General features: G+C 35.0%; 1 protein-coding gene across 1 annotated transcript in view; it reads left to right on the plus strand.

Moving 5' to 3' along the window:
* The window catches only part of LOC118010864 (transmembrane protease serine 11B-like), a 31253-nt gene that overhangs the window by 2160 nt on the left and 6848 nt on the right, over positions 1-22245 (plus strand). The window contains 3 exon segments of the mRNA XM_035005575.1: positions 15043-15161; positions 21722-21837; positions 21918-21985. Of these exon segments, the coding sequence (XP_034861466.1) occupies positions 15043-15161; positions 21722-21837; positions 21918-21985 (303 nt within the window).

Here is a 22245-nt window from a genome sequence, read left to right on the forward strand (position 1 = left end):
CTTCCTTCCTTCCTTCCTTCCTTCCTTCCTTCCTTCCTTCCTTCCTTTTCCCTGAGAAAGAAAGAGCACAGGCAGGAGGGGCCGAGGGAGAGGGAGAGAGAATCTCGAGCTGCTCTGCACTGAACATGGATCCCGATGCAGGGCTTAATCTCATGAGCCTGAGATCACCACCTGAGCTGAAACCAAGAGCCCCACACTTAACCAACTACACCACCCAGGCACCCAAATCATCCTTTTTCCTTTACATATGCAGTAAGACTTTTTTTTCCCCAGTCTGTCATTTCTCTTTTAACTTTGTAAATGATTATTGCAGCTTCCTTTTTTAGGTTGTCAAACTAAGTTATTTTCCTTTATCACTTTTAGGATTTGTGTCTTGCTTAGCAAGTCTTTTACATTAAAAAATGTATAAAGTTTTCTACATTCTTTTCTATTATTTTTATCATTTTACTTTTTACTTACATTTAGCTTCTAAAATTTACTTGTGGTATGAGTAGAGCTCCAAAGTTGGCATTCAGGTGGTAAGAAAAATATATAGGTTTTTTTTGTTGTTGTTAATGAACACTACAAAAACTACCTAGGATCAAAGAAAGAGAGATTATTAAAAGGAAAACCTGGTTAACTTCCAATAATTTTCTTGTATAACATGCAAACAAAAAAGAATTCTGAAATTAAAATCTCAGATTATTATAGTTAACAAAGGGTGCTAAAATTCTTTTATAGATACCATTCAATCTAGAGAATGATAGAGAAATATGCTTAAATTTTTACTAGAAACTTACAGGTAATTATTACATAAGTTGAAATAGGATGTAATTTCTAAGCCACCTAAGAAATTATGAAAAATAAAGAAATATGCTCAGTCCATTATAAAAAAAGAAATAATAAAAGCAAATTAAGCATAGCAAAACCATAAAAATGGCAGAAACAAACTTAGATATATGAGTAATCATAATAAGTATAAATGAATTAAATTCTTTTAAGAGCTAGAGATTCTCTCTCATAAGTCCCCAGAAAATAGACTTTATGACAGAGACTTATGTATATGTGTTTATTGGATAGGGCTCACTGAAATAACACCTCTAACACAGTGAGGTAAGCAATACTGGGAAGAGGACAAGTTGCAACAAGGTTTTCAATCAATGTCACAGAGAGCTCTGAAGCTGACATATCTCCTTAGACATACACTGGCCTCTCTAACATGTCTTAAATGGAAACAAAGAATCTAGGGCTTTGAAACCAACTCCTTCTCTGCTCATTGGCCAATCATTGTAGTCCGTTTGGGCTGCCATAACAGAATACCATAGACTGGGTAGCCTATAAACAACAGATATTTATTTTTCACAGCTCTGGAGGCCAGGAAGCCCAAGATCAAGGTGCCAGCAGATTTGGTACTTGGTGGGAACTTGCTTCCTGGTTCATAGACTGCCATCTTCTCATTATGGAATTACATGGTAGAAGGGGCAAGGGAGGTCTTCAGGGTCTCTTTTATAAAAAGGCATTAATCTCATTCATGAGGGTGCCCTCATGACCACATAATCTACCTGGACTTCTACAATTACTTTGTAACTGAGCTCTCTATATCCTCTCTTGCTGCCCTCCACTCAACAGCCCTTGTCTAGGCAGGGTGATCTCCCTAAAACACAAAATTGATTAGATCATTCACCTGCTTAAAATATCCAATTACTGTACCTTGGCTTTAGAATGAAGAAATCCTAACATGGCCTACCAGGTCTAACAGGATCTAGTCCCTAACTATCTCTTAGCTTTATCTCAGGCCATTGTCCCTTACTCTTAATGCTAAAAACCACATTAACCTTCCTTCAGAGGCTCTAGCACGGTATCGACTCCCTTCCTTTTCCAGTTTCTTGTGGTTGCCACACATGTTGGCTTGTGGTCACATTACTCCAATCTCTGTCTCCATCTTCACATGCCTTTCTCCTCTTCTGTGTGTCCAATTTCCCTCTACCTCTCTCTTATAAGGACACTTGCAGCTGGATTTACAGCCCACTTCAATCATCAAGGATGATCTCTGCATGTCAAGATCCTTAACTTACAACTGCAAAGATAACATTTCCGGGTTCCAGGGATTAGGACCTGATATCTATTGGTGGCCATCATTCAGCCTACTACACCTTCCATATGAATCCACAATACATCCCACATGGAGTTATAGTAACATACAATTTGATTTCAGGGAGCAAAGAGGGATAATGATTTGGAATTGGCAATGATGAGCAAGGAAATATCCTCTTCACCTATATGGACAGTGGTAAAAGGGGTTGGAGAGAAAGAATAGCCACCACTTTAAATGGTGGCGAAGAAATCTTTATGCTGGGGGAAAGTCAGGTTTCAGTTAGAGCAAGAAGATGATGTTTGGAGAAGAGATTCATGAAGATTTTGCAGAAATCATACTGTGACTTCCAAAGAACAACCAAGCAGTCTTTTTAGAGAGTTGGAGAAAGGAATGAGAAGGACTCATATTAGAGAATGGGACAAGCCTGAGCTGGGAGTTTAGAGGTTCCTGAGATGAGTGAAGCGAACAGGTATAAAGGGCAAGAGGGGATTAAACATGATGGCTTCCAAGGCAATTTATGGTGAAAGGTCTGTGAGAATTGGGTTAAGGAGAAAGAAGGTGGGAGGCTTTCCAAGAATATAAGAACCAAATGAGGAAAATATCCAGAAAAACTGAGTTGAATCCTTATCCGAATCATGTGGGGAAGAATAATTTCTTTTGTAATTGTTATTAGTTACATATACCATATGAATTTATTAGTTTTGTCTTATTTTTATTGTTTAAATTAGCTACAGTGCCTACAAAGAGTAATCTTTTATTTAAAAATAAATATGAGGACAGGACTAAATAAATTGTACTCAATGTGCCATTTAAAAACGGACTTTTTTTCCAAAAAGAAATATGTAGGTAGGACTCCAGATGGAAATCAGAGTTTAAACCAGGAATGAAAATTTGCCTCTTCAAGTGAAATAATTCTGGGAGCACAATTAGGATATCTATGTTGGAAAAAACTTATATAAGAAGAGAACTCAATTGCCGTTTGTGAAAGCACTCTTCAAAAAAACAAAACAAAACTTGTGAAGTAGTATGAAATACTCACATTTTCAGAAAGCTGAAAATATATTGTAAACTATAATAAAATGTATAGTATCTATAATCTGAGTAGTTCTTTCTACAATACTTGGGAAGTACTTACTACTAAGGAGAAATTTAAAATGTTTAATTGTATGAACAAAATCAAATTTATCACATAAATATATTTACAGCTATAAAGATTGAGAATAGAGGTTTGACCATCAACAGCATGTTTAAATTTTATGTTTTGTTAATAAGGAAATAATGAATACTCATTTTCTTTTTATGAAAACTCCATTTGAAAAGTGCATTGGAATATGTTATCTCTTGGACATGTCCGTTTTCTTGGAAAAAGTCATTTAGTTATTATAATATTTACATGTGTTAAAAACATATTTGATTTCTTTTACCACATGTAATCTTTTTAGGTGGCAGATAAATTCTTTTCTCTATCTTTTATATCTACTTCCACAGTACCTTATAAGGTGCTGTGCAGTATAGTAAATTTTCAGTACATATTGTTGACAGGCTCTTTATTTTGCTTTCATACAGAAATAATTCCTTTTTTAAATAACTTACATATTATTCTTTTTCCAGAAATTTGCTGTGGAGTATAACACACACAGAAAAGAATACTGAAGACAAATGTATAGATCAATGAATTGTCACAAAGCCAACACTCATGTAATTACCACCTAATCAAGAAAGAGTGCACAGCCAGCATGCAGAAGCTACATCGCACCCACCCCCTCCAAAAAATTTTCCCCTAAGCAATGTGCCTTTTCCTCCAAAAGGCAAACACTATCCTGGACCTTCTAACTTTATAATTTAGATCTAAGTGTTTGAATATTACAGAAACGGATAGTACATACTTTTGTGTCTGATTCTTTCACTTGTGAGAGTCATCTATGTTTCTGCATGTACCTGAAGTTCTTTTACTTGAAGTACTGTAGAATGTTTTATTGTATGAAAATACCACAAGTATGTAGCCATTCTGTTGTTGATGGACATTTGGGTTGTTTACACTTTGGAGCTATGGTGAATGCTGTTGCTGGGAATGTTCTTGTACATGGTTTTGGTGCACATGCATATGCCGTTTGTGGTGGGTTTAGAATAGGAATGAAATTGCTGGGTTAAAAGGCATGCACAAATTCTGCTTTAGTAGAAACTGCCAAGCCATTTCCCAAAGTGGCTACACCAATTTACACTTCCATCAGCAGTTACTTAATAGCTCCTCGTCCCCACCAACCCTATTACTTGTTTTTTTTTAACTTAAGCCAAAATGATCAATATATACTGGTTTTAATTTCCATTTCCTTGATGACTAATGAAGTTGAACATCTTTTCATATGATTATGGACATTTATATATCTTATTTTTTTCTGAAGTGTCTAAGTTTTTTTTCTATTGGGATGTCTGCCTTCTTAAAAAATTGACTTATGGCAGTGCTTTATCTATTCTGCATATAAGTTTTTTTTTTTGTTAGAAAAATGCACTGCAAAGGTATTTTCCATTCTATGGCTGCCTTTCACATTCTTAATGGCTCTTTTGATAAATAGGAGTTCTAAATGTGGTCTAATTTATCATTTTTTTTCTTTTATGGTTAATACTTTTTGTGTACTTGTGTAAAGACTGCTTTCTTCAAGATCATAAAGATCTTTTCCTAAATTACCTTCTGGAGGATTATTATTTTATCCTTTACATTAAGATTTATGATCTCCCTAAAGTAGGAATATCTTTTTTTTCCATAAAGATATCAAATTTTAGGCATAAAGCATATATTTACACTTAAGATGTTGCCTTTCAAAAGTCCAACTCAATCATGGTGAAGGTACCAACCACTCTTCCCCATAGCAGATCCTGGATTCCATTTTTGACCTTGTTTCCTTGATACTGTCAGATGCCCTCTTCAGCTTTTAAGATTCCCAGCATCCGTTTTTCAAAAACAGCAGCTCCAAATAAGAGACTAACTTCTTTGGGTTTATCTTCACCTAGATCTTGGCCCTGGAATTCTTCATTGTCTTGTTAGGTCTATGATCTCTTCAAAATAATTTTAACTATATGTTTCATTCATCTTTCTTACTATAATTATCAGAAGTGTTGGTCTAAATTGCTTAGTCCATCATTACTGGAAATTCCAGTCCCATTTATTTAAAAAAATTAGTCTTGATTTTACTCTCACGATCTATGTAATCTTTGACAAGTAATTTAAACTCTGTGAAGTTCAAGACTATTTTTTAAAGATTTATTTATTTACTTGAGATAGAGAGAGAGCACATGAGTGGGAGGGAGGGGCAGAGAGAGAGGGTAAAGCAGACTCCTCACTGAGTGCAGAGCCTGATGCAGGGCTCGATCCCAGGACCCTGAGATCATGACCTGAGCCGAAGGCAGATGCTTAACCAACTGAGCCACCCAGGCACACCTAAACTCTGTCAAGTTCAATTTCTTCACTTGTAAATGAGAATGACAGTACTTCTAGAATTGTTGAAAATTTTAATATGAAATGGTATATATAAAAACATTGGAAGTGATGATATAAGGCTGCTGGTATACCTTTGGTAAGTGGCAGCTATTATTTTTATTATATGAATGATGATAATAATAATTATTAAGATGATGATGAGAATAGCAGTACTTCTGCATAACTCTATCACATTGCCCTAATCTTCTAATCTAAGGGGGATATAGAGTTAATCTGACAACACATAGGCTTCAAGCAATGATTGTTTCCAATTTTTAGATTTGCCCAAGGCAAAATTTCAATAATTTATTCTGGATTTTGTTTTTAACCTAAAATTGATGTCAGACTCAGGGATAAATGATTTTAAATATCAATTTTTCTCGGGTAAAAAAATAAACTGTATCATCTCTGTTCTTATATTTCTCTCATTTTATGATATATCAAAATTCCATGGACACTAGTTATAACACTGCCACAGTTTCACTTGTAAGTTCTCTTAGTAATTCATCTTACAAGAAGACTGAAACTCATTGAACAGCAGTTTGGTCTCTTTTTAGTAATGTTGGGCATCAGTTCACTATATTACAAGGGCTGGCAAGACATGTCAATTTTCCCTCAATTTTCCTCCATAGGAACAGATTATATAATTAAATTGTATTTTCAGCAGCAAGAATTACCAATGCACAAGAAGTGGTGTTTTACTCTAGAGGACTTACAGGAAGTAGGCAGTCAAGTATTAGAATATTTAATTTTGATATATATACATTGCTTATTGAGTAAGAGGCCTATTGACTAGGTTACACAGTTTTCTTGAGAATATGTAGCTAGTTTCCTAGTTACAGATTTTATACACAAGAAATAGGGTGGCTTCCATTCTGTTAGCTAAATGACATCTTGGCCAGAAATGTATGTCTCATGAGTTTGATAAATATGAAACAATTCCCTACAGCTTGATCATATGGGCTTTATTGGTAAAACTGAACTTCTAATTTTGCTGTAATTAAAAAAGATCTCTGTTAGTTCACCAGCTAAGCTAACCCAAAATATTACTGCAAATGCAAAAGAAAATGGTATTAAGAAGAACCAAATACTATGTAGGAATGAACAAGCAATAGAAAGAAAGGAGAAGTTCTTGCTTTCTGTTCCGTGTTGTAAGAATCAGACAACCTGTAAGTGTTTATTCAGAATCTGGAATTGGGATGCCTGCGTCGCTCAGTCAGTTCAGTGTCAGACTCTTCAGCTCAGGTCACGATCTCCGGGTTATGAGATCGAGCTTCCCATCAGGCTCCATGTTCCGTGTGGAGCCTGCTTAAGATTCTCTCTCTCCCTTTCCATCTGCCCCTCTGCCCATGCTTTCTCTCACTTGCTTTCTCAAAAAAAAAAAAATCTGGAATGTATGAAAAATTAGTATAAGACATAAACCCTATACTTCAGGACTTTATAATCTACTTGGGAAAATAGATATGGCACAAATAGAATAGTAATTAATAATAGAATAGTAATTAATAATTAGTTGTTACTACCTCAGTATGTGAAATTTTATCACAAAAAATAATAAAATTACTATGGGCCAGAGTTTTTGTAGAAGATTCAGTAGAAAGTCTTAAGATGGTTTTGAAGGACTTTGAAAATAAATGGATATAGATGCAAATAACAAGATAAAGCTTTTGGGGAAAATACCCAAAAAATACCCAGGAGGAGGAAGTACCATCATGGGTGGGTAATTCCAGTTGCTGCAAAGCATTTGAATAATTCTTATCCAAGCTGACATTGAGACTTCATGGTTGAATTGAAGCTAGGACATGATGTCTCTGGGAGTGCCCTTGGAACAAATGTACATTCTATAACTCAGTCATTTAAAGAATGATTCAACAAGACAATAAATATAACATGACATCCTTGCTCTTCCTTTAAGAACTGACAGGACTTTTGTGATTATGGGGCTGAGAAGAGAAAAATGGCATGAGTACTGAAATTTTAGGCCTTGTTCAAAATGGGAGAAAGGTTTATGCTGTTTCAGCAGCAATGCTGTTCATCCATGGAAAGCTGGACACCAGTCCACAGTTTCTATTTCTGATACTAGAAGCAAATCAAAAGGAAGAAGAGATGCATATCAGAGGATTGATATTTAATATAAATACTTTCAAATCTTTAAGTTTTGTTTTAAAACTATAAGTTGATAGTAAATATTATATAACATTTGTATTTGTTACAAATGATATTTCTACTATTAGCTATTTCAAGATTCCTGAATCTCAGTGAGTTGGTAAGATGGAAAGTTTATTTCAAGTTTATGCAAAATCCAAAATGTAGTATACTTGAAAAGGCAGGTAGTAATTCTTAGAGTGGTGATTATGTCAGTTTTGGCAACTTAAGGTTCTTTTCTTTTCTAGGAATTTCTTTACTTCATATAAATTTTAAAATTTATTTGCAATAAGATAGTTATTTCCCACCTTGTTTTATAAGGCCAACATAACTTTGATTACAAAACTTAACAATGATATTAAAAGACAGGAAAATTGTGCCATCCTGTCTCCAAAGCATGGAGGCAAAAATCCTAAACAAACCAGCATATGAAACCCAGTGATACATAAAATGTATAATAAATTACCATCAAGTTGCGATTATTCCAGAAATACAGAGTTGGTTCAATATTTAAATATCAATCAATGTGACTTACAACATTGATCAAAATAAAGGTAGAAAAGAGGTATGATTTATCTCAATTATGCCAAAAAAGCATTTGATCAAATTCAAAGTTCCTTTATTATAAAATACATCAAACTAAAAACAGAAGATAACTTCCTTAATCTGATAAAGTGACAGCAAACATCCTATTGAAACACTGAAAACCTCTCCCTGAAATTGAGAACAAAGGAAGGATGCCTGCTATCGTCATTTTTTTTCAGCAATGTACTAGCGTTCTAGGACACAAGGCTGAAACAATGAATCAGTCAACAATCAACCAAAACAAAATAAAAAATGTAAGCAATGGAAAAGAGGTAGTAATTCTATTCTTATTTGCAGATGACTTGATGATGTAGGTATATGATAAATATTCAAAAGAATGTTCAAATTAAAAAAAATAAATCAAATAAGTTTTCTGGAAAGAAGGTCAATATACAAAAATCAATTTTATTTCTATATGCCAGCAACATGTATAACATGAAATTTAAAGAATAATACCATTTACAATAGGACAGAAAAATCAAATACAGTTGATCCTTGAACAACCACAGGTTTGAATTGCACAGGTCCACTTACAGATTTTTTACAGTAGTGTGAATGTATATTCTCTTCCTTAAAATTTTCTTAATAATAATATTTTTTTCTCTAGCTTACTTTATTGTAGGAACATGGTATGTAATATAGATAACATACCAAATATGTATTAAATGTTTATGTTCTCAGTAAGGCTTCCAGTCAACATTAGGCTATTAGTAGTTAAGTTTTGGGGGTTCAAGTTATATGCACATTTTCAACTCCACAGGGGAGTCAACACCCCTAAGCCCCTTGTTGTTCAAGGGTCAACTGTATATGCATTCAATGCTATAAATTTCCTTCTATTCACTGCATCCCCCAAATTTTGATAAGTTGTATTTTTGTTTTCATTTAGTTCAAAATATCTTAAAATTTCTCTTGAGAGTTCTCTCAAATGACTGATGTTATTTAGAAGCATGTTATTTAACCTCCACATAAGTTGGGATTTCCAGGTATCTTTCTGTTATTGCTATTTCTAATTTAATTTCACTGTGGCATGAGAGCTGACAATGTATGATTTCTATTCTTTTAAATTTGTCAAAGTGTATTTTGTGATCCAGAATGTAGTCTCTCTTGATGAAAATTCCATGTGATCTTGAGAAGAATTTGTATTCTATTGTTGGATGAAGTAGTCTATAGATATCAATTATATTCAGATGATTGATGGTGTTAAATTCAACTATGTTCTTACTGATTTTCCACCTGCTGCATCTGTCCAATTCTGATACAGATGTGTCTCTATGTATGTCTCCAACTATGGTGACAGACTCATCTATTTTTCCTTGCAGTTCTATCGCTTTTTGCCTCATGTGGTTTGACACTATAGTTAGGTACATACACATTAAGTGTTGTTATGTCCCTTCAAAGACATTCTTCATTTCTGTTACAGTGTTATTGAGGGGGTTTTTTTTGTTTGTTTGTTTTTAATCTGTAGCATTTTGGTTCTTTTGTAGTATTTCCATCTCTCTACTTACATTTCCCATCTATTCTTGCATGCTGTCTACTTTATCCATTAAAGCTGTCAGCATATCAATCATAGTTGTTTTAAATTCCTGGTGTAATAATTCCAACATCCCTGCCATGTCTGGTTCTGATGCTTGCTCTGTCTCTCCAAATTGAGGGTTTTTTTTTTTCTTTTGTTTTTTTGCCCTTTGGTATGTCTTGCAAATGGTCCCTGATAGCTGGGCGTGATGTACTAGGTAAACAGAACTACTATAAACAGGCCTTTAGTAACGTGGTGGTAAGGTGTAGGGAGAAGGAGTGTTCTATAGTCTGATGATTAAGTCTACTCTTTTAGTGAGTCTATGCCTCTAGACTATGAACTTCACAAGTGTTTCTCAGTTTTTTTACCCCCTGTTCTCAGGATGGGAGAATGACCTGAGGTTGGGTATTTCCCTTTCCCAGGTCAGTTAGGTTCTGTTAATACCCTAGAATGTTAGGCTTTGATTAACTAGTTGTCTCCTAGGGCAGGCCTTGTTAAGAGAAGAGAGTGCTCTGGAATATTTCAAAATGTTCCCTTTTCTGTCTCCCTGCCAGAAACCCAAATGGACTTTTCCTTCAATATTTACTGTGGGAATCTGGTTGAATTTCTGGAGGTAAGTCTCACAATACTTTGGGCTTCCCCCTATGACTGGGTCCCTCTGGAGTTTTTAACTCTCAGAGTTATCCGTACCAAATCTCCAGCAGTTTATCAATAACACTTTAGGTTTTTCCTTTCCTGACACTGGTTCTGCTCTGATGGTTTCTGTTCTTGAGTCTTGACTCAGTTAAGACTTAAGAATACAGTGAATCTTGACTCACTGTATTAACTGTATTCTCTTGTCTATCTCTCCAGTATTTGGGGCAGTTGTTTGCTCTGTGTTCTCCCCTCTGTTATGGATCCAAAAAAAGAGTTGCTGATTTCATAGTCTGTTAAGCTTTATACTTCTTTTTTTTTTTTTTTTTTTTTTTTTTTAAAGATTTTATTTATTTATTTGACAGAGAGACACAGCGAGAGAGGGAACACAAGCAGGGGGAGTGGGAGAGGGAGAAGCAGGCTTCCCTCTGAGCAGGGAGCCTGATGCGGGGCTCGATCCCAGGACCCTGGGACCATGACCTGAGCCGAAGGCAGACGCTTAACGACTGAGCCACCCAGGCGCCCTAAGCTTTATACTTCTTGTTAGGATGGAATTGCAATATCCAGTATATATAGAAAACTCACATATATCCATAAGAAAAAAAGATAAATAACCTAATAGAAAAAAATAAGCTAGATATATGAACAGAATTCTCAGAAGAGGAAACCTAGAATCAGAATGATAATTATTCTCACTGGTAATTAGGGAAATTTAAATGTAAATCACAATGAAATACAATTTTATTTACATCAGAATGATGGCAATATTAGTTATATTAAAATTGATACCTTGTGAAAAACCATTTGTCAGAAACTTCTGCCTATAGCTGATGTCAACTGAGAAAGAAGAAGCCGGTGTAATGGAACTGGTTAAACACAAAGTTAGGATTATCCCAGTTTACCACAAAACTGTTTCCTGGGTATACCTTCTAGGTGACCAATCTAGGAGTAGGCTATTATTTTTTTTAAAATAGCCAAGTCAAGGAAGTTTATGATTCCCTTGATGACTCCTATATTGAAACCATAGAAATATAGTAGTCATTAATACTAGTCAGACAAGTTTCATTATATTTGTTCTCTACATTTCACCCATCCCATAAAAACAAACCAATCAACACTGGATGTATCACATAAACCTGGGAAATACTGATCTCCTTAAAAGCTACACCAGAAGGCCCTTATTTTAATTATCTCTATCATTGTCACCACCATCATCATCATCATCACCATCATTGTCCCTGACAACATCACAGCAATCAGAATATTATGTACAGGTAAATGGGATTTTATTTGGGAAATTAAGTCTACAAAACCTAGCAAGTTCTTAGAATATCTTCTAGCTTTTTGTTAACTGCTTGCTTTCTATAATTTATATTTTTATTTCTGTACACTGCTAAAAAACATGCTATTGTATCTGAGGTCCATAGGCTCTGAAAAGTCTCTGGGAAAGTTTCAGGAAGTTGGAAAAAAAGAATCCAATTCCAACAAAATTTTGCTTACTTTTTTTTTTATAAGAACACTACCATTTTTGTTCTCTAGCAATGTAATTGAAATAATATTTTCTAATATGAAAATGTTTTCTTGAAAATAAAAATATAAATTCCATTATAGATTTTTGGAATAATGTCCTTATAATCCAGGTCCTGAATTGGCAGCTGGCAGACTGCAGAGGGTCCTCAAAACTTCATAGATGTTCAAATGAATTCCCTCTGTAGGCTCTCTGCTTTTCCAGAATTCCAGGGGAAAGTTAAAAGTGGAAGTCATTCAACTCATTTGATCATTAATTTCTCTGTTCCTTATTCACGACTCTTTCCCTAATGACTTAAAGTCTTCTATGGGAAAAAAGGGGTTTTCTTTATAAAATTTGGGGAATTTTGCACTGGAATCTAGCTTTAATACTCTTCACTGTGTAACAGAATTCAGGTACATCTAATTCAAATGGTCTGTAAATTAAATTCTAATAAATGAAAATTACAATTATTGTAATGCTTTGTAGGTTAACTGCTAATGCAATATCAGAAGGTGGTTATAAGAAAATCTAATCTAGGAAATAATACCTGGTATGGACTGTGGGGATAAATTATAGTGAGATTGATGCTTTAAAATTGTGAATCATGCAGTTACCATTATTTTTATTGACATTATTATTGTAATTTGATTAAGGGGGATGTTTGATTATGCCAGAATAGTGATAAGACCTTATTTGAATTAGATTCAATACAAAAATGAGGCAGTTATAGTTTAATTAAGTATATGGAGTTGATTAAATTCATTGAAGATTAATTTTTAACCTGTTTTCTTTGTTAAATGAGTTCATTCTGGAATGCAGATTTCTGTTTCTTTTTTTTTAAAAAAGGCCAAAATTAATTTGGTAAATGAGAAAGTAAATTGTTTCAGGAATGGAACTTTTTAAATATTTAGAACATCATTTAAATAATTTCAGCTATTATTCAAAAATATAATCAATTCCTCGAGTCCATGCATCACATTTACTAGAGGAAGGGGTGAATAAAATATAAACTGCTGTGATGTTTTAGATATAAAAGTACCTCCTTAATTGTTCATGATAGGAAGAAATCCATAATGAAGGGAAAAAAACCATCAGTGCTATAGTCAACAAAATGTATTCTCTAGCACTTCCCAGAGCTTCTAAAAGGAACTTTCAGTGAAATATATTTTATAAACTGTAATGTGTTGATTACTTGTATAGAAACCATTTCAGCTACTTTAGAGTCACTATTCAGGCTACATAAAGATTTTATTTATTTATTTGACAGAGAAAGACACAGCGAGAGAGGGAACACAAACGGGGAGTGGGAGAGGGAGAAGCAGACTCCCTGCCGAGCAGGGAGCCCGATGCGGGACTCGATCCCGGGACTCCAGGATCATGACCTGAGCCGAAGGCAGTCGCTTAACCAACTGAGCCACCCAGGCGCCCTATTCAGGCTACATAATGTTAAAGTCCCTCAAATTAATTTGCATGTCTCAGAAAGACTAAGCTACCAGACTAAGTTACAACTGGCTAATCCAAAAAAATTTGAGACCTCAATATCACAGTAAACATTTCTAGTTATTAGAAGAGACTTATTATCAGATAGTCATAAGGTTCTAAATAGCTATTAATTACCTTAATTGCATACTCCTTTTAAAGTGTCATTCACCTAGTGTAAGAAACACAATACCTGAATAGATTTTTGCTCTGAGGATGAGATTAAACAGCAGGATTCCAGTATGGAAACATACATAGAATGCATCTGAAATAAGGACTTTCTTTGAAGAGCTTTGACAAATAATTTTGGTCCTGGGAAACACTAATTAACAAGTCATCAAAGTGGTATAAAGAGGTAGGATTAAGAATAGAGAACAGAGCAGAGAGCAGGTGGAGTTACACAGTTGTGTCATAAGGTAATATTTGTTTTTTAAAGGAACTTCTCTACCTAAAAATAAATTGGTCTTAGAGGGATCAAAATGAAAAGATTCTCATATTCATAGGGAATATCTAATGTGCCAAATATATCCCATGATTACAAACTCCTCTGTTTTACAAGTTCTGTTTAGGATGATGCAGAATATGGAAGATTGAAGAAATAGCTAAGGCTATTTTTAAATTTGAAATCAGATTTTTTTTTAAGATTTTATTTATTTATTTGAGAGAGAGAGAGAGAATGAGCATGAGCAGGGGAGGAGGGGTAGAGGGAGCGGGAGAAGCAGGCTCCCCACTGAGCAGAGAGCCCAATGTGGGGCTTGTTCCCAGGACCCTGGTATCATGATCTGAACCTAAGGCAGCCGCTTAACTGACTGAGCCACCCAGGCACCCCTGAAATCAGAATTTTGTGTGTTTGTTATAGCTCTTCCTCGAAATCAGCAATCTCATGACATCATGTCCTTCAAAATATGCAGGATAGATAACTAGTGTCCAAATTTTATATATATAGATTAGACCGAGGGTAGCCATAAGACCTAATTGTAACCCTAGACCACTCCATTTGGATGATGCCAAGTCACTATATTTTCTGATTATTTGTCATCTAATTGATCGGCTTTGACGATGAAACTTACTTGTCTCTTAATTTATGTGATACAAATAATCCGTATTTATAGTAGAAACATCAGAAAATATAGTTAAGAAAAAAGTAAACAAAAAAGAAAAAAATCTACCTATAATCTCATAACATGGGATAACTGCAGTTGGTATCATGATATTTCCTTCCACATTTAATTAAAACTTATAAATCGTTAATATTATATATTTGTTTATAAATCTATATATGTCCATGTACATGATATGACTATAGTCAAAAATACAATTAGACCACAACTAGTGTTTTATAACCTGCTTTAGATAAATAAAAAGAGCAAATCGATTTCTCTTCAGAGAAACCATGTGAATCTTGCTCACTGCTATATTCCCGGAAGCTAACACAGCACTTAAATATGATTTGTTTAATGAATGAGCATTAGGGTCTATCCTCTTTGAGATGTTTAAGGCTTCTATGTTTCATGCTAACATAGGGACCTAATCACAAATTATAAATTATGTTGAATGAGTTGAAGGAGAGCCAGGTACATTTAGAATGTCTATCATCTGATTTGATCCATTTTTTTTTCCTTTCATAGGTATGGCATATCCTCCCAGAGAAGATCTTGGCCAGTATGGATGGTGATCCTTATTTTTCTTGGAGTGACAACCATCTTGGGAGTAACTGTTGGTCTCCTTGTTCATTTTCTGGCAGTTGGTCAGTATTATCTATTTTTCACTTTCATCCCTACTACTAAATCTCCTTTTATTTTTAGATATTGATAAGAAACAACATGAATATTAAATTTCTTCATGGAAATTTTCTCATCTATTTACTATGTTATTTCAACATAACAATTTTCTATTATTTAATACCAAAGTTTATATATTTTTTTGAATCAAATGCCTCCTTGAGCCACTCTGTAACTTATATTACCAACAATGAGAGGATGGGCAAGACTGAAAAGTTCAGTATTTTGAGGCCCAAATGCATTGTCAATAAAGGAGCTTATGCAGTAGGTTAGTAGTTGAATTGTTATATCTTTTAGTAAATGTACCTAAAAATTTGGAAACTCCTACTCTTACTGGCTCAATTCTGGTTGGTTTATTTTTTTTTAAAGATTTTATTTACTTGACACAGAGAGAGAGACAGCCAGAGAGGGAACACAAGCGGGGGACCAGGAGAGGAGAAGCAGGCCTCCTGCCGAGCAGGGAGCCCGATGTGGGGCTCGGTCCCAGGACTCTGGGATCATGACCTGAGCCAAAGGCAGACGCTTAACGACTGAGCCACCCAGGTGCCCCTCAATTCTGGTTGTTAAGATATAATTGCTAAATAGCAACGGGTAATCCACAAATGTCTCATCTTTTCTTAAAAATTTAATTCAATTTAATTAACATACAGTGTATTATTAGTTTCAGAGATAATTTAGTGATTCATCAGTTGCATATTACACCCAGTGCTCATTACATCAAGTGCCCTCCTTAATGCCTATCACCCTGTTATCCCATCCCCCAACCCACCTCCTCTCCAGTAACCCTCAGTTTGTTTCCTATAGTTAAGAGACTCATGTTTCGTCTCTCTCTCTGTTTTTGTCTTATTTTTTCTTTCCTTCCCCTATATTCATCTGTTTTATTTTTTAAATTGCACATATGAGTGAAATCTTTGATATTTGTCTTTCCTCTGACTGACTTATTTCTCTTAAGGTAATACCCTCTACTTCCATCCATGTCATTGCAAATGGCAAGATTTCATTCTTTTTGATGACTGAGTCATATTCCCTCATATATATACCACCTCTTCTTTATGTATTCATTGATTGATGGACATCTGGGCTCTTTCCATATTTTGGCTATTGTGCACATTGCTGCTATAAACTTTGGGGTTCATGTGTCCCTACAAATCACTATGTTTGTATCCTTTGGATAAATACCTAATGGTACAATTGCTGGGTTGTAGGGTAGCTCTATTTTTAACTTTTTGAAGAACTTGCATACTTTCTTCCAGAGTGGCTGCACCAGTTTGCATTCCCACCAACAGTGTAAGAGGATTCCCCTTTCTCTGCATTTGCCAACATCTGTTGTTTCCTGAGTTGTTAATTTTAGCCATTCTGACCACTATGAGGTGGTATCTTATTGTAATTTTGATTTGTATTTCTCTGATGCTGAGTGATGTTGAGCATTTTTTCATGTGTCTGTTGGCCATTTGTATGTCTTCTTTGGAGAAATGTCTGTTCATGCCTTCTGCCCTTTTCTTGACTGGATTTTCTGGTTTTTGGGTGTTGAGTTTGATAAATTCTTTATAGATTTTGGATATTAGCCCTTTATCTGATAAGACATTTGCAAATATCTTCTCCCATTCCGTAGGTTGTCTTTTAGTTTTGTTGACTGTTTCCTTTGCTATGCAAAAGCTTTTTCTCTTGATGAGGTCCCAATAGTTCATGTTTGCTTTTGTTTCCCTTGCCTTTGAAGACATGTCTAGCAAGAAGTTGCTGCAGCTAAGGTCAAAGAGGATTTTGATGGATTCCTGTCTCACATTGAGGTCTTTCATCCACACAAATGTCTCATCTAATAGTAGATAGTAGAAGTGACTGTATGTTTATATAAATTTGATCTTATTTTTAAAATTTTTGTTAACACTATTTTCAGAAAGCTTGGTTTTCCAATTTTTTTTTTACCTTTCAGGAAAATAAAATCTTAAATTTGTGTAGCTATTTAGTGTTTTCAAAGAAATTTGACTTCCATTATTCCACTTGATCCTCACAATAATCCTTTGAGCTAGAGAGGGTAGGTTTTACTACTATCTTTATTTTCACATGCAAAAAATCAAGATTGAGAAAAGTCAAGTGCTTATTATTATAGGCTTTTTTTTACATTTTTAAAAAATTTTATTTTATTATGTTATGTTAATCCCCATACATTACATCATTAGTTTTTGATTTAGTGTTCCATGATTCGTTGTTTGCATGTAACACCCAGTACTCCATTTACTACGTGCTCTCTTTAATACCCATCACCAGGTTAACCCAACCCCTCACCCCCTCCCATCTAGAACTCTCAGTTTGTTTCTCAGAGTCCATAGTCTCTCATGGTTCATCTCCCCCTCCTATTCCCCACCTTCATTTTTCCCTTCCTACTATCTTCTTCTTTTTTTTTAACATATAATGTATTATTTGTTTCAGAGGTACAGGTCTGTGATTCAACAGTCCTACACAATTCACAGCCCTCAGTGTCATAGATGAGCATAAACCCAGACCTTAACATTCAAGTGTATTATTCTACTTTATCATAAGTTTTTCTGTTTTATTCCTCTGAAATATATTACTCTATACAATAATGAAGTGTAGGATGATTTTCCTAATACTGTGACAATTCCAGCTTTTCCTTCAACCTGGTCTCTCCTTTGTTTTCTCTAACCATCTTTTTTTTTTTTTAAAGATTTATTTATTTGAGAGAGAGAGCAAGTAGGGGGAGGGACAGAGGGAGAGAATCTTCAAGAAGACTCCCTGCTGAGCACAGAGCCTTAAGTAGGGCTTCATCTCACCACCCATGAGATCATGACCTGAGCTGAAACCAAGAGTTAGGCACTTAACCAACTGAGCCACCCAAGTGTCCTATGTTTTCTCTAACCATCTTGGTCTCAAATTTCAAAACTTTTCCTTCAGAAGGGTAATGTATGCTTACAGTCCAATCTCTTGCCTGCCATGTCTGTCCCTGAACTCTCTGTAGTCTGGATCCTTCTGTCCTCTGTTTGATTCTACTCATTAAAAAATAACATCCATTACATAATTTCCCTTTAAGGAAATTTGCTCCAAGTTTACCAAATCAAGCATCATGAAGAAGCCCAGTAGCTTAATTAGCTATCCTTCCAAAATATAATTTGTATTTTAATAGGTCCCTTCTTCTGGATAAACAATGCATTCATGGACCAGAGTGGTACAAAAGGGAGAACTGCAGACATTCTTGCTCAAGCAGGACATGTGTGGGATGAGAATTTGCCCTTGACTTTCTCTACATGGTCAACCACGTACAATTTCAAATACAAGGCTAGGTGGGCTTATATTACCTGAAATTAAGTTATTTGAACTGGGCTCCTTGTGGAGTAAAAATATGCACTCAAAACTCTGTTGTAAAGGTCGTCTGGAGTCAGCCTGAAAGATGGGTTTGCTCTAGGATTCTGACTTAGGAATGAAATCAGTCTTTGTTAATAATACTAAGGGCAACTTGAGTTGGATGACACCTAGAGTAATCTCTCATTCAAGTGGTATGAAATTAGTTTCTCTGTCTGAATATATCTATTGTTTTTAAGACATTATTTTTGAGTTTCTACTTCTTGGATTAACTCAGAGATTAATATTCTACAAGGATCATTATTCTAGAATGACTGGTTCAGCTCTTTCTTAACTATTTTATTTAACAAAACTATTTCCAAAAGCTTACACAGACATTTACAAACAATTGCAAAATCCTTCAGATAGTTTATCTAGGAGAGCTAAACCCTTGCTTTCTCTCAGAATCACCTGTGGAGCTCTTCTAAAGAAGTGTCATCCCTTAGGTTTTCTGTTTCAGTGGAACTGGGGTAAGACCCACCCATGTATGCCTTTTAGAAGCTCTGTAGTTATTCTAATACATAGATGGTGTTGCAATCCTTGGGTCTAAAGCAATGTTTTATGAGGTAATAAAATATATTTCTATCTTAAGATAGATTTTATTATAAACTTTGGGATGTGGACAGATTACTATGTATGTGGACTGATCACTGCTATGTCTGTAAAACTGATTATGATTTTAAAGACCACAGTGTAGGGTACAGATAGATTCCCATTCAATTTATCTAAATAATTGTATTATTCAGCTCAAGCTGCCATAACAGAATACCACAGACTAGGTGTCTTAAACAACAAATATTTATTTTCTCACAGTTTTGGAGGCTGGAAGTCCAAGATCAGCATGCCAGCAGGGTCACTATAGCTTCACATGGCCTTTTTTTCTGTGACATATGGGGTTGGAGGGGTATAATTTATGGGAGAGAGAAGGAAGCCTCAGTCTCTTATGTCCCTTCCTATAAGGCTACCAGTCCTATTGGTTTCTGATTTAATTCTATGACCTGATTTATGATCTGATTTAACCTTAATTACCTTGTTAAAGGCCATGTCTCTAAATATAGTCACATAGGGGTTTGGGCTTCAATATATGAATTCTAAGGGGACAATTCAGTTCATAAAAATAATCAAGGGAAAATAAACTTAAAAATCGCACCTCAAATCAATCTAATTTTCCAGTAATATAACTAGAGTCAGATATCTAAACATCATGGTTTCTTTAAATATGGACATGACAGATATGACTTTTGACAAATTAATCTGCCTACCTGGAATGCCTGGGTGGTTCAGATGGTTAAGGGTCTGCCGTTAGCTCAGGTCCTGATCCCAGGGTCCTAGGATCAAGTCCCTGCTTCTCCCTGTCCCTCTGCCCCTCCCTCTTGCTTGTGTTCTCTCTCTCACACTCTCCCTCTCTCTCAAATAAATAAATAAAATCTGCATAAAAAATAAAATAAGATAGTTTCCTAAAAAAAAAATCTGCCTACCTATATATACCCAAGTTCAGCATACTAGATGTAACACAAAATTAGCAGATTTTAGTTGTTTGCTCTTCTATTTGATGATAGACTTCACAGATCAAAAACATGAAATGATAAGAAAGAAGATCTTTATTTTTGCAATTTAGTCTTTGTGATTAGTGAAAAAAATTGCAGAAGGCTAAAGTGATATACCAACATGGCATAGCCAATTGGTGGCAGCGTTTAAACTAGTTCCTCTAACCTCATATGCATTATTCTTTCAGAATGACCTTAGGTAACTTATTAGATAGAACCTAGCATTTGCTTTTCATATATACCAGTTGCCATAAGGAAAAATATAGGAGACCATTGGAAGATGGGAAACTAGTTTTTATTTTAGATTGAAATGATATTCTTGACTTCCAGGATAATGAATTATTTTAGCTCAGAGATCACATTTTTCAGTCTATTATTAGCATTCCTTAGAGACTCTGTGGTACTTTTTAAGATGAATCAAAAGCACAATTGTTCTCAAAATATATGAATGGCTAATTGCTTAACCAAAACAGGGTACTATTTCATATTAGTTCCTATTTTCATTTATTTTATTTTTAAAAAATTTTTATTTTAATTCATTTAATTAACATATAATGTGTTATTGGTTTCAGAGGTACAGGTCTGTAATTAATCAGTCTTGTATAATACCCAGTGCTCATTACATCACCTGCCCTCCTTAATGGCCATCACCCAGTTACCCCATTCTTCCACCCCCCTCCCCTCCAGCAACCCTCAGTTTGTTTCCTATGATTAGAGTCTCTTATGGTTTGTCTCCCTCTCTGTTTTCATCTTGTTTTATTTTTTACTCTCTTCCCCTAAGATCCTCTGTTTTGTTTCTTAAATTCCATGTAAGAGTGAGATCATATGATAATTGTCTTTCTCTGATTGACTTATTTCACTTAGCATAATACCCTTTAGTTCCAACCACGTCATTGCAAATGGCTAATTCCTATTTTTAAAAGTACATGCATGTGGAAGAACTACCTCTAAGCTTGTCTTGTTTTAAGTTACAGTGGCCCAGTATATTAGACGAAGCAGTTTACATTTGGGGACAGGAAGAAATGGGGAATGTGAGACCTTGTGATGCTCACCAAACACCAGACACCACTGGAGGGTGCTGGAGGGAAGTGAAAAGGCAGTGGGCATTCCTCAAGGAATTACTACAAGAAGTACAAAGCAGGCTGATAGGGAATGAGGCAGAAGAAAATTTATAAGAGGATGTAGATCATCCAGAAAGTGAAGGGGAATGTTTGTAATGTTTCCTGTATCAGAAGTGCTTAGAAAGAGTAATTAGGTAATCACTAGGCTAAGAATTTAGATTACATATGAAAAAGAGGTTTCATCTCTAGTGCACACTAAGGTGGATTTTAGCGGCTGCCTGGATTAATGTTTTGAGATGGATGCTGAGGATATACCTGGCTTCAGTGGGGCAGTGACATCTGTTATCATATGAAGAAAGGAAGAGGATCACTTCATGAATGCTGGGTAGTTGCCATTTCCAGAATGAGTGGATATTCACTACCTTTCATTGCTTTCATCTTCCTTTCTCCCTCCCTCTGATTACTTAAAAATCTGGGTCAAATGTTCATTTTGAGAGAAAGATATGGAGGGACTTGAGGCTACTTGTTATTTTAAAATTCTTTGAGTATTTCTTTGTTTCACAGGAAAGATTTTCTATTACCAAGGTGATTTTCATATTTCTGGAATTACATACAATGATAGTTGTGAAAATGGAGCTTCACAAGCCAGCACAGATCTGAGCAAAAATATAGAGACTAAAGTAAGTCAAAGAGTTAATAATTTCATAATGAATTTGATTGAAACAGATATGGTAGCTACTTTGTTTTTTTCTCTTGACAGATGTCCAATGCTTTTCAAAATTCTAGTATATATAAAGAATATATCAACTCTCAGGTCACCAAAATTCTGTAAGTACAAATTCAATCCGAATCTTATGGAGAAGGAGATAGATGATATGTCACATCAGCCATTGTTTTAAATAACAACAATAGAAAAAACAGAAAGAGAGAGAGAAGGAAAGAAGGGGAAAAAAGAAGGAAAGAAAGAAAGATCCATAAATTGTCATTACAATTAACAAATTTCTGTTCAGAGTAGGAACTGTTCTGTACAAATCTGTAATCACCACACTTGAAGAGGAATTATAAGGTTGTTGGTAGCAGCCAGTCCT

This window comes from Mirounga leonina, unplaced genomic scaffold (assembly GCF_011800145.1).
Source record: "Mirounga leonina isolate KUSES-001 unplaced genomic scaffold, KU_Mleo_1.0 Mir_129, whole genome shotgun sequence".
NCBI lineage: Eukaryota > Metazoa > Chordata > Mammalia > Carnivora > Phocidae > Mirounga > Mirounga leonina.